The following is a 13,704-nucleotide window of genomic DNA, read 5'->3' as shown; positions in this document are numbered from 1 at the left end:
GGAGGAGAAAGTAATGTCAATTTCTTTGACTTCTTCTGAGGTTAAATTTTTCCTAACATCTTCTACTCTTGTTTGGAGAATAAGACCTAAAATTATATAGATCTTGTTCAGGTTCTGAGAGAGAACAAACAAAGTTAGTGAATAGTCCCAGTCTCTCACTGTCTTTAGTGCTAACGCTTCAAGCATGTACTTAAAACAACTTTATAAATTTATTAACATATCTGTAAGCCATTGATGTGGCTTCCAATATTGGTTAGACTGTTTGGAAAAAAATAAGCTATTTTTACTGAAGTATTTCAGGGAATCTCAACGTCTGCTGTCTGGTTGAAAGACAGGGGTAGCAAGTCAATTTATTTTCCCCAGGGAGGTTATTACAAAACACAAAATACCTCTTTTTACTTTTCAGTGTAGCATGTTTATTTTCAAGAATGAGAGTATTAAAGTTTGTTTATATGGGAACAGCTTACAAAAGCTTTTCAAACAAGAGTCATTGTTGACATTTAAGAACTAAAATCGATTGAAGATTATTCTTCTTTATTTCGGTTAGAAAAGTTTAAAAAAATTAAGAGTTCTACCTCCAAAAACAAAAAAAGAATCTCAAATAAACAATCTAATTTTGTACTTAAAGACACTAGAAAAAGAACAACAAATAAACCCCAAAGTGAGTAGAAGACAAAAATAATACATATCAGAGTGGAAATTAAAAAAATAGAGTGTAAAAAAATACAAAAGATGGAAACAAATGAAACCAAGAGATGGTTCTTTGAAAAGATAAATTAGACTGGCAAACCTTTAACCAGACTCATCAAGAAAAAAAGAGAGAGGACCCAAATAAATAAAATCAGAAATGAAAGAGGAGAAATTACAACTGACTCCACAGGAATATAAAAAATTGTAAGAAAAATTTACAGAAAATTATATGCCAACAAATTGGATGATATGGACAAAATGGAGAGATTCCTAGGAACATATAATCTTCTAAAACTAAATCAGGAAGAATCAGAGAATCTGAATGAACTGATTACAACTAGTGAAATTGTAGAAGTAATCCAAAAACTCCCAACAAACGAAAGTGCTGGACTGAAAGGCTTCACAGATGAATTTTACCAAACATTCAAAGAAGAACTAACACCTCTCCTTTTCATACTATTCTAAAAAATTCAAGAGGGAAGTCCCTCAAGCTCATTTTATGAGCCGGCATTATTTTAATTTCAAAACTAGATAAAGATACTACAAAGCAAGAAAATTATAGGCCAATATCCCTGATGAACATAGATGCTAAAATCCTCGACCAAAATATTAGCAAACCTGATCCGGTGATACATTAAAAAGATCATACACCATGATCAAGTGGGATTTATTCTGGGGATGCAAGATTAATACAATATCCACAAATCAATAAACATGATTTAACACATTAAAAAAAAATGAAAGAACAGAATCACATGATCAGATCAAGAGATGCAGAAAAAGCACTTGATAAAATCCAGCACTTATTTATGATAAAAACTCTCATTAAAGCAGGAATAGAGAGAACATACATCAACATAATAATGGCCACGTATAGCAAACCTACAGCTAATACCATACTCAACAGGCAAAAGCTAAAAGCATTTCCCTTAAGACTGGGAACAAGACAGGGATGTCTGCTTTCACCATAGTTCTTATTCAACATAGTTCTGGAAGTCCTAGCCACAGCAGTCAGACAACAAGAAATGAAAGATATCCAAATAGGAAATAAAGTAGTAAAACAGTCATTATTTCCAGAAGTCATGATAATCTGTATAGAGAACCCTAAAGATTCCAACAAAAAACTGCTAGAACTGTTAGATGAATTCAGTAAAGAGCCAGGATACAAAATAAATAGCCAGAAATCAGTTGCATTTTTATACACCAAAAATGAACTATGAGAAATAGAAACTAAGAAAAATCTCATTTACAATTGCATCAGAAAAAATATACCTAGGAATAAATTTAACCAAGGATGTAAAAGACCTATACTTGGAAAATTATAAGACACCAAGGGAAGAAATTAAAGAAGATACAAATAAGTGGAAGCGTATACTATGTTCACACATAAGAAGAATTAACATCATTAAAATGTTCCTATTATCCAAAGCAATCTAGAGATTCAACACAATTCCTATCAAGATACCAATGGCATATTTCACAGAACTAGAACAAATATTACAAAGCTTTTTATAGAACCACAAAAGACCCCAAATAGCCACAGCAATCTTGAGGAAAAAAAAAAACAAATTTGGAAGTATCATGCGACCTGATATCAAACTGTACTACAAGTCCACAGTAAACAAGACAGCATGGCACTGGCACAAAAACAGACACATAGGTCAGTGGAACAGAATAGAGAGCCCAGAAATAAACCCACACCTTTATGTTCAATTAATATCTGACAAAAGGGGCAAAAGTAGATGCACAATGGGTTAAAGATAGTCTATTCAATAAACGATGTTGAAAAAATTGGACAGAGATGTGCAAAAAAATGAAACCAGACTACCTTCTTACACCATACACAAGAATAAACTCAAAATGGATTAAAGACTTAAATGTTAGACTCAAAAGCATAAAAACTCTAGGAGAAAACATAGGCAGTAAAACCTCAAATGTTTCTCATAGCAATACTCTTTCTGATATATCACCCTGGGCAAGGGAAAGAAGAAAAAATAAACACGCGGGACCACATCAAACAAAAGTTTTTGCACAGCAACTGAAACCATCAATCAAATGAAAAGACAATCTACAGAATTGAAGAACATATTCACCAATATATCTGATAAGGGGTTAATATCCAAAATTTATAAAGAACTCATAAAACTCAACACACACACACACAAAATCCAATTTAAAAATGGGCAAAGGACCAGAAATAACTTTCTAATTATTGTTCCTGGACAGGGCTAAATCCTCCTAATTCATTCTCCTCACAGCTAGCTACCAGAGTGGTTTTTCAGAAACCTAAGTGTGGTTATTCCATTTCCTTAAAAACTCTGCTGACTTTCCATGGACAACATGTCAAGTCCAAACTCTTAAAGGCAGGTGGCGAGAGAGAGGGGAAAGACAGCTCACAGGTCCTGAGCTCTTTGGGTCCCTTACTCTGCCTCTTGGTGGGCATTTTACATGTTATCCTATTATTTACCTTCTCCCCAAATCCTGTGAAGTCCTGTATTCATTGTATAGAAGAACACAATTGAGACTTAGAGGTTAGGCATCAAGTGGTAAAATAAGTGGCCTTTCTGCCTACAAGGCTCATATTCTATCTATTATACCATGCTGTCTCTCTGCATAACTTACCCCAGCTGACCTTTTCAATCTCAGCCGTAGAGCACCTTCAGAGCCCCAAACTACCACACTGTCCTGGACTTTGGCCATGCTCTTTCCTTTGCCAAAAATTCCCTCTGTGTACCTAGCAAACTCCTAACGCATTCTTCTGACTTTCTCTGAACAGAGGTTCTCAGCCCCGGCTGGACACAAGAATCATAGGCAGGATACGCTGTGATCATTCCAGTTGGAATGTCCTCTGCGTTTGGAACCCAGAGATGAGCATTTTAAAAAAAAAAAGATTTTATTTATTTACTTTCTATTTGTTTATTTACAGAGAGGGGAAGGGAGGGAGAAAGAGAGAGGAGAAACATTGATATGAAAGAGAAACATTGATCGGTTGCCTCCTGCATGTGCCCCTACTGAGGCCCAAACCCACAACGTAGGCACGTGTCCTGACTGGGATCCTATCCAGCAACCTTTTGCTTTGCGGGATGACACCCAGCCAACTGAGCCACACCAGTCAGGGCAGAGAGCAGCATTTGTAAAAGCTCCTCCAATGTATAAGCAAGATTGAAAAAACACGGTTGTAGGTGAGTTTCCTGGTCTCTCTGGCAGGCTTGCCTTAGTCATCTTCTGTTTTTATTAGACCCTGTCAAGCCCTCCACTATAATCCTCATCACACTACTTTAATTTTGTCTTAGCATATCTGTCTTCACCTCTGGAATATGAGCACCCCAAAGGCAGCAATCATGTGTGAATACAGTGTCTTCTGAGTATATTTTACAGAGTGATCCAGAATGTACTTGCACATGCGCACACACACATGTATACACAATCGGTTGAAACCAAATGTTCACAAAATAATGCTGATTCTTGCTTAAGGGTGATGGACTTTATTTTACATTCTATTCTATTAACTTTACTCCTTTTTTATTTAGACAATGTGGTTTGATACTCATTGAATTGATCACACAAGCTAGTCCTTTGTCAGAGCTGTGACTGAAAAGCATCTCTCTAATCATGCTTGTATTGCTGGTCCTAACATCATGCTAGACACCAAACAGATGCTTAATAAGGATAAAATGAATTAAAGTTCTTAGGAAAATAATATATATATACAAAAATAATATATATACAAGTTTCAAATATCTAAAATGCTAGGCAGTCATCAGCAGGCAAAAGAAAAATATTAACTTTTCATATTCTTTATCAAAGTATAAACATTAAAAAATACATAGGAAACACAATTCAAATTACAGCAACAGAAGGGAATATGCAGGGGGTTTCCTTTTCTTAGAGTTAGGAATTCTCAGAGTACCTCTCCATTCTCAGATGTCCCAAGAGATATGACAATCCCATTTATTCATGATACTAACTGTGTTACTGAGATTACATTCTTCCTTCTTCCTTTGGAATTATCGACTGGGCCAAGATTTTTGTAGAAGAAGCTACTTCCTCAACTTCAATAATGTATTAGAAACCTAAGACATGTTAATCAATTTGCAGGTATATTCTGCTGTACAATTCAAAATTTCTTAAACTTGTATCGCTGAATAGGTTTTGTTTCCTAGAAGAGAATTTCTACAATGAGAAAGAGGGTCGGGAGGAGTCGTGGGTAAAACAAATGAAATCAGAGGAGGGAGTGAGTCGAGAGATATGACTTGAGGTGACACGTGAAGGAATCTCACATATTAAGGGCTCCGTAGTTTCTCTTGCTGAGAAAAAAAGTCCTTAATATGGTTTATGACCATTCTCTCCCACTACCTACCACACCCATAAACCTTCTATATAAGCTGTTATTACATTTATCTCTTAGGGGTGCTTAGAGAGCGAGTTAAGACTGGCAAAACTCATGAAATGTTAGCAAAGCTGCAGAGTCTTCCCATTGTCAGTCAGTTACCCATGGTTTTATGTTTAAACTTGGAACCATGACCATCTTTATCAATTCTCTGAGGCCCAGAACAGGAAATGTTTTGGACCCAGGAAGAACCTGATTCAATTATGAATATAGTTCTTCATTTTAAGGCTCAATTTTCAATTTAAAAAAATCTCAAACTATCACCTCCCGGCTCTATATGCTTGGTACTTTTTAAAAATATATTGGCTTTAGAATCCCAGTTAAAGAAATAACAATACTTATAAGAAAACTCTCATTATCCTAAAGTACGAGTGCAGCTATTATGGCTTTGCTTTTAGTAAGGAAAGTAAATAACTTTTTTTCCCCTAATATAAGGAAGAAATTTTAAAGGCTTTCAGAGTGGAATTAATCAGGTTAGTTCCAGTAAGGAAGCAATGCTTCATAATACATGGATGCTTATAGAACCCACGGATTATAATTACGGCTGGGAGCAATAAATATCCTATGGAGTGGATGATAAACAACAGTAAGAGTCAGGTAGTCTAGCGAGAGCTGGAGTCTCCATATATAGAACAGCTGATTGACAGTCACAGAGAAAAACATATTTTGTGAAGGTTTTCACTCCCTGTCTCCATTTAGCAGCATTCGTACAAAGTCAAACACACACTGCCTTTGGGTGAACAGATACCTTGGCATCTGTTGGTGAGCTGTCCCTCTGGCTGGGCATGTGGAGTTGCCTTTTTTAATATGTAAGAACTACTCTTGCTGGACAGTAAACCCCTCTTGTCCACAAGGATATTTTCCAAGACCCTCAGTGGACACCTGAAACTACAGAGAGTACCCAACTCTGTATATGCCGTGTTTTTTTCCTATACATGCACACCTATGATAAAGGTTAATTTATGAGATTAGTCATAGTAAGAGATGACCAACAACAACATAATGAAATAGAACAATTATAACAATAGACTGGAATAAAAGTTATGTGAATGTGGTCTCTCCCAAAAAACCTCCCCTGGCTTGTGTGGCTCAGGGGATTGAGTGACAGCCTGTGAACTGAAAGGTCGCCGGTTCAATTCTCAGTCAGAGCTCATGCCTGGGTTGTGGGCCAGGTCCCCAGTTGGGGGCATGTGAGAGGCAACCTATCAATGTATCTCTCGTACATTGATTTTTTCCTCCCTCTCTTTCTCCCTCCCTTCCCCTCTTTCCAAAAATAAATACAACCTTTAAAAAATAAAAATAAATAAAAGGTATTAATCAAACCTAAACCAGTTTTGATATTTAAAAAACCTCATTGTACTGTATTCAACTTTTCACTCAAAGGAAGCACTTTATGGCTTCTCTTTGGCATATCAGGATTTTGCTACCAACTTCTTCAAATGAAGTGTAAAGGCAAACCATTAACACATTTTTCCTTTCCACATATCATAGAAAATTCCTTTTGTTCAAAATTTAAAAATCATCTTCAGAGGGAAAAAAGCAAATACTTCCATTTAGCTGAAATACAGAAATTGCATGTAATCCCCCAAGATACATGGTTTTATTTACTTTCAAAATTGACATTTCCATTAGTTGCTTGTAAACCCCAGTATCTTGATTCAATTCCATCAGTTTAAATGTGCCATTAATAATAATCAATAGTTTCAGTACTTTAGAGTTTTTACCATGATACCTCCAAATATCTCATCAAAAGACCATTATTGAGCCATCCAACTAAAAAGCAGAGCAGGCTCCGAATGTCATTCCTATTCATAAAATGTGGTTTCAACCTCGGGCAACTGGAATTCATAGAAAACACAATATTAACTAAGAAGGAATGAGAAAATTTTCTCTGTGTTTAAAATGACCTTGAAGTCTTAGTCCTACTTTAGCAAGGAAAAAACAGCATGTTGAAGATTTTCAGGGACTCTAAGGAAGTTTTATATAATTTCTAAGAATAAATACATTTTTATGGGTAATATAGCAGAAGCATAGAACGTTTCCTCAGCATCATTTCCAACAGTATTTAAAAGTGAGATCAGCCCTTGGCCAGGTAGCTCAGTTGGTTAGAGCATCATCCTGATATACCAAGGTTGTGGGTTCCATCCCCGGTCAGGCCACATACAAGAATAAACCAATGAATGCATAAATAAATGGAACAACAGGTCGATGTTTCGGGTTTCTCTCTCTCTTGAATCAATAAACAAAAATTTTTTAAAAATTAAAAAAATAAAAGAGAGCTCAGAAATCTAAACAAAATGTACTCTGTTCTCCATTCTTCCAATGTAGGAAACATGGCAATTTTTTCTTTAATGATTCAGAATCTTTGCAGTTTCTCAAGATTAAGAGTTGTAAATGAATTTGTATTGCAGATGTAAATATAAAATATATAGGAGGTAGATGGAGATATATTTGCCCTCAACCAGGCTTATTCACTAATTTAAGGGCTATTTTTTAAAACTCCTATCATAAAATTCTTTCGATTCACCAGATTATTTTTTATTTTTAAAGTAATCTGATAAAAAATTCCACTTCAAGTTTTACTTTTTACCAGAGCATATGTGAATCTATATAGTATTTATTAAAATTCTAGGGTGGCTTTATGGGCATTTACAAGGAGAAAATATTATTGATGAAAAATCATAAGTCAAATAAGTTACAGCAGCACATTTTCTAACCATTCATATAAGAGTGACTAAAAAAGTTTAACTTGGCATTGCCTTTACATTCTCAAGCCACAGGAGATACCTGTAAAGATAAGTGAGGTATTATTCCAACAAACTGCCTCCAAATGATCAAACCAACTCAACATATATTGTGGAGGGACAAGAAGCGGCGGAGGAGAATGATAAGACAGGAAGAAAGAACTCAAGACGCTATCTGTTGCCACTGTGATCTACTCCCTGCGCCAGAGCAGCAAAGTAGATCAAATATCATTTCAAAACAGAAAACAAGGAGAAAAGTCTTTGCTTATTAAGATTTGATTTTGGAATTATATTTCAGCCTAGGGTACACAATCACTCTTCTCATGATTTAAAAATACGAAACAAAGAAAACAAATGAAGTTAGTCCAAGAGCCTGATCATATTATTCTAACACTCCAAATTTTATTTGCGATAGTAGTAAAATTCTAATATCAAGCCAGAAAACTCAACTATACATAAAAAACTCCATAATGGTTCAGGAAAATTATATCAGGTACTGAGAATAAACTTGAACTGCAAAATATGATTCTCACCAAGACTTCATTAAACACAACTGCTCTCAGCTTCTGTTTTCACTGTTTCTGCATATGAAATTTTATAGCAATAATTTTTGTTTCTAGGAAAAACAATTGTCTGAAAATTGTGTTATCATTAACTATGACAAATTTAGTCATCTCATTTTTTATTTTCACAGATCATGTTATAAAGAAAGCTACAAAATGCCAGATTAGCATTTCAAAATGTATTTGAAAGTAATGAAGGGAAACTGATTCAGTTAGCAACACTAAATAAAATAGACAATTCATACAGATGCTTTCCCTGTAAAATATTAAATAAACACTCAACAATGGCAACTTTTTCAATTTAATAAATCAATCCTTAATTTCTTTCTCTGAGCAAAGTTTCTCTTTGACCAAGGCTGTAGTTTTATGTGCAAGTTTTTCCTGGTTCAACGCATGTACTATTTAGAAGTTCGGGGGTTAAATGTGATAATAAATGACTTTTGCTTCTCCCTCTGCCTCTCTCCCTCTTGCCCAACTGCTTAAATAAATCAGGCCATATAAATATTTTGTCCCCCACGTATCGATTAGGACAAATGCTAAGACTTGTTCCAGTGGATTCACAAGAGTGCTACAGTGGAAATGCTGGACTTACTTGCCATTGTTTCATCAGCTCCCTTACTCCCTTGGAATCTTCTAGGAGCCTTTCTTTATGGGTGGCATCCTGCAGGACGTTGGCAGTGGTTTCAGCTTCTGTAAGCCAGGCGAGAAACTTCTCCAGGTCCAGAGGGAACTGTTGCAGTAATCTGTAAGTTTCTTCCAAAGCAGCCTCTCGCTCGTTCATTCTGCAAGGGAACAAAGGTCCAGATGCAATTCTCCTCAAATATCTAGTGCACCCAGAGAACCCCATGAAAAGAACAAGGCAAAAGGGACTACAGTGCGTCTAGGAACAAAGGGTTGAGCTGTTGCTAAAGCTCCTCTTAAAAGCAGCAACTAGAAGAGTGAATATATACACATACATACACACATACATATGGGTGTATATATACATACATTTGGACTTTGGAAAATTTATTTTATTTTACTTTTTGAAAGTTTATTTTAATATGCTACAAAAGTTTAAGCTAATCTTTATATGCAAAACCCTGAAATCCCTACACCGTGCTGATCTTTGCGATCACCTGAGGCAGGAAACCAGGGTTGGATAGGCAAGAAGTCAAGACAATGTAAAATTAGACTAGAAAGTTGAATGCTGGAAGGAAAAAAATAGAAGGGGGTTGGAGGGCAAAGGAAAACAAAACATCTAACAAGTAGAAAAATAAAAAAAACTCTTTAATAGAAACCATTGTGCAGAATATTATTTTGCGGAACACTTGCTATTGTGTTCTAATAGTTTTAACTATTGCATTAGTTTTCTATTTAATTACCTGGCTGTCATAGAACTGAGATTCTTTTCCAAAGGAAAATGTTATGTATATCGGAAAAAGTAACGGCAAAAACACAGACAGTTCTGGGTTCGAATCCCAATATCCCCTACCAACTATGTGATAGAGCAAGTTACTTAACCTCTCTGATTTCTTAATTTCTCATCTGTAATACATACTGCTCCCGTGAAAATGAAAATACAATAACACCTGTAAAGCCTCACACATTATACAGTTATACATTACAGCTACTCAAAATGTTAGTTCCCTCTGCCCTCGCCCCATAGTCCCACTTCCTCTTTTACAAGGAGTGAGCCAAGTTCCCTAATGACACAGAAAAAATCTAAAAAAAATTATTCATATTTCCTGAGAATATATAATGCATGTATTGTGGATACACACACACACACACACACACACACACGTTTGCCCGCAGCAAACATCTACATAATAATACCTTAGGAGGGAAAATTGCCTTAGGCAGTAACAGTCCCATCTAAAAAGATTCAGGTAAATTTTGTCTGCAGTGAGGAAATTAGTACTCTATTTAAATGCTGTATTTGCCTTCGATTACTACACAAACACTTTCTGGGATTAAACATAAGCTAAAAATGGATTTTAAAAAATTGAACACTTGAATATGATACACACTGCTTGTTAAGATGTGACTGTCAATAATTATGCAAAATTGCAATTTATTTCAGCAGCAACTTTATCATGGGATGTGCAAACCAGGCAATAAACAACTCCTGCCGAGCCAGCGGCAGCAAAGTCCCCGGAAGAGCTGTTTATTCATCATGGGTGAGGTTTTTGCTGAGCATACAGTCTTCCGTGGTATCGTTTCGGTGCTCGTACTGGAGAAAAATCTTCTGTCTGCATTAACTGGTGGAGGGTAGAATAGGTTTATGAGGATGCAGCTATTGGGAAAAAGGAAGCATTTCACTAAGCTATTTATCACCTCCTAAATAAACTTTAATACTGCACAGCTGAAAGGTGGCTGGATGTGCTGGTTAGGGAAATCAGTTAAACCTCACGTAGTTCAAGGGCTACTCCGGATCGCTGGCTCCCTGCTTATCCAGTTCCCGGCCATACTACCAGCGCAGGCAGAAAGATCCAAACTGATGTTTATTTATTTTTTAATTTAGTATTATTTAAATATTCAGAAACACTGCAACACCACCAGGACTCGTGTTGCGATCGTACAGGTTGGGGCACGTGTAACTGCTGACATTTGAGCGCTTCCGGCTACAAAAGCAGCAATTCCATCCAGTTCAAGCTCATACTTCTAGGTTGGCTCGTGCATTAGAAATCATTACAACTTACATCTCCAGCCCCAGATTCAGGATAGAAATTTTCACACAAAATAAAAGGACAATATGAAACTCTCTGGTGGCAGAGTGAAGCTTAGAGAATTAGACCACGTGCATTTTCTAATCAGCTTCATCTTCACCAGGAGCGGTACTTGATGCGCCTCAGCTCGTGTCCTTAAACTTGAAACACCACTTACCCTCTCCTTCCAGAGAAAGTACCCAGTAAATAACTTTGACTTATTTGTAAAACGCAATGCACATAAATCACAGGAAAGGGTTCTACTGAGACAATGAGATTTCCAGCCAAATCCTACCAGTGAGCTTGCTGCTTTGTAAATTAGATCCTCAGGGAAGGGCAGTAACTCTTTCAGGACAGTAAGGCACCATTTTCCTAAATGATACCCTCGTGGTCTGAAATACTGACAACATCAGGCTGAATATTTTCTAATTTGGAAACTACGTTTAAAAAATCCAATGGCAGCAACAGCAGAAAATCTCTTCAAATCAGCTCCTTTACAGGTCACTTCGATCAGAGGGGAGATTGTTTTTTCCTGCTTGTGTGGGAGTTTCAAGGCTCCATCCTTTTTCCTGAGATCAATGTGTATACACTGAATTCCTAAATTTTAATTGTGCCAAGTCTAGACTAGAAATGAGTCAAGGGTACTCAGATGCCATATTTGTGCATTCGAAATAGCTCTGAAAGTACCTCATACTTTTTAATTTTCTGTAACCATAAGGCTTTCAATGGCTTATGTGATAAATAAAAATGCAGAAATTATGAGAATCATAAAGGAATAAAAAATTGGCTTAGAGCAAAACTAAAGATCTTAAACACAGATTATTTTGTAAATTCCTCTGTCTTGATTATCATATTTTAGACCCTGGAGAAAATTTGTCTGAATGTTAAAAGTAACAATGACTAGATGTTAGAAATAGTAATAATGCTTTAAAAATTTAATATACTGTATTTGTTAACTAGTTTTTATATAACAAATTTTAATTCTCAGCTATTACAGCTTTATAACGTACAAAAAATAGCTGAGAATTTGATGGAGTATGGAATGGTATAGTAACATCAGAAGGTTTTCTCGTCCTGGCTGGTGTGGCTCATGGGTTGAGTGTCATCCTGCAAACCAAAAGGTCGCCGGTTGGATTCCCAGTCAGGGCACGTGCTTGATTTGCAGGATGGGTCTCCAGTCCCGGGCATGTGAAAGAGGCAACTAACCAATCTTTCTCTCACACATCAATGTTTCGCTCCCTCCCTCCTCCTCTCTCTAAAAATGAACAAATACAATCTTTTTTTTTTTAAGGTGTTCTTTCCATTCATAAGGGAACCGCTTACCATTCTCAGTATGTAAATGGGCATTGTGGTACAGTGGTTCTTGAAGCATGGCCCTTAGTCCAGTAGCATGAGCACCATCTGAGAACTTACTAGACATGCAAATTCTCACGCTCTACCCTAGACCTACTCAGTCAGAAACTCTGAGCATGGAGTGCAGCGAGCTGCGTCTCAGGAAGCCTCCCAGGTAACTCTGATAGACGAGCATGCTACAGCTTGAGAGGCCACTGGAGACCAAACCTGAACTACTGGTGCAGTGGACGCTGTGCTTGGCTGCCTAAGCCCCTCCTTAGGACTGAAATATGTTTGGCACTAATTTCCGGGAAAGTTGTTGTAACTGGGCTGTAGCCAATGCCTGCTTAATGTGTGGGTTATAAAAGCCTGGCCCTCTTGCTCCCAGTCAGGACAATTCTAGAGGGGAGGGTGTACCGGGGAAGGGGAGGTTTGATTGATGTGGGGGTTATAATTGCATTGAAGCTCAGCTTCTCCTTCTGCTCTTTCTGCTTCCTTCCTTTTTCTCCCCTCACAGGTGTTAATCCTCAGTGCACTCTCCAATAAAATTCCTGCATGTTAATCACTTTCTCAGAATCTGCTTTCTCAGGAACCTGACCTGCTGAATTGTCACACTGTTAAGGCTTTAAAAACTATACTTGCCTAAGGTGTGTATGTGGGTGAATACACGAGCTCTGTCCAGAAGGTATCCAACCATGTAATATGAAAAATACAGACATTTATTGAAGAAGATATAAGATAAAAGAAACACTGTACACAGGACAGTGATGCCTCAGTCCCCTTCAAAGTAGGTACCTTGGGACCTTACACAGTTCCCCCCACTGTCATCAGCTGCCCCATTGTATTTTCCTGAATCATCTGAATAGTTTCCACAGAGGAATATTCAAGCTTAATGCAAAATTCGACAGATTCGTTGCTCTACTTGCTCATTTTGAATGTGATGGCTGCACAGCACACATGCCCACTCAATGGCATCTACCGCCCCCACTGACTAGTACAGCGAAGTTGTCATTGTTCGTGCATGTGCATTCCTGTCCACTCTCCTTGGCTGCCAGGTTACATCAACGTCATACAAACCGTTCTTGTTATGTTAACAATGGCTGGAGTTTTTCTGAACAGACCTCGTACAACGACTTGCACAGGTTGTGGTCTCAAACGGGGAAAGGATGGAGGATTCTCACGCTCTGCAATGAGCCTGAAGAGCTACTGCATTCCTGGCTGTTCTTTAAGGAGATCTATAGATGACGGAGAGTTGCATTATTACCAGTTAGTAGGAATCTACTGGAGGGGCAAAA

The 13,704-nt window shown here is 37.2% G+C and overlaps 1 protein-coding gene across 3 annotated transcripts in view; it reads right to left on the bottom strand.

Annotated features, from left to right (window-relative positions):
* The window catches only part of DMD (dystrophin), a 1,878,371-nt gene that overhangs the window by 456,603 nt on the left and 1,408,064 nt on the right, over positions 1-13,704 (bottom strand). For all 3 annotated transcript variants that reach the window (XM_054566574.1, XM_054566573.1, XM_054566575.1), the window contains one exon: positions 8,980-9,169. In XM_054566574.1, coding sequence (XP_054422549.1) covers positions 8,980-9,169 — 190 coding nt within the window. The remainder of the gene's footprint in view (positions 1-8,979; positions 9,170-13,704) is intronic.

The sequence above is a fragment of the Pteronotus mesoamericanus genome, unplaced genomic scaffold (genome assembly GCF_021234165.1).
Source record: "Pteronotus mesoamericanus isolate MK-2021 breed Mesoamerican mustached bat unplaced genomic scaffold, CSHL_Meso_final contig_173, whole genome shotgun sequence".
In the NCBI taxonomy this organism is placed as follows: domain Eukaryota; kingdom Metazoa; phylum Chordata; class Mammalia; order Chiroptera; family Mormoopidae; genus Pteronotus; species Pteronotus mesoamericanus.
This window is presented reverse-complemented; position numbering and strand designations above follow the sequence as displayed.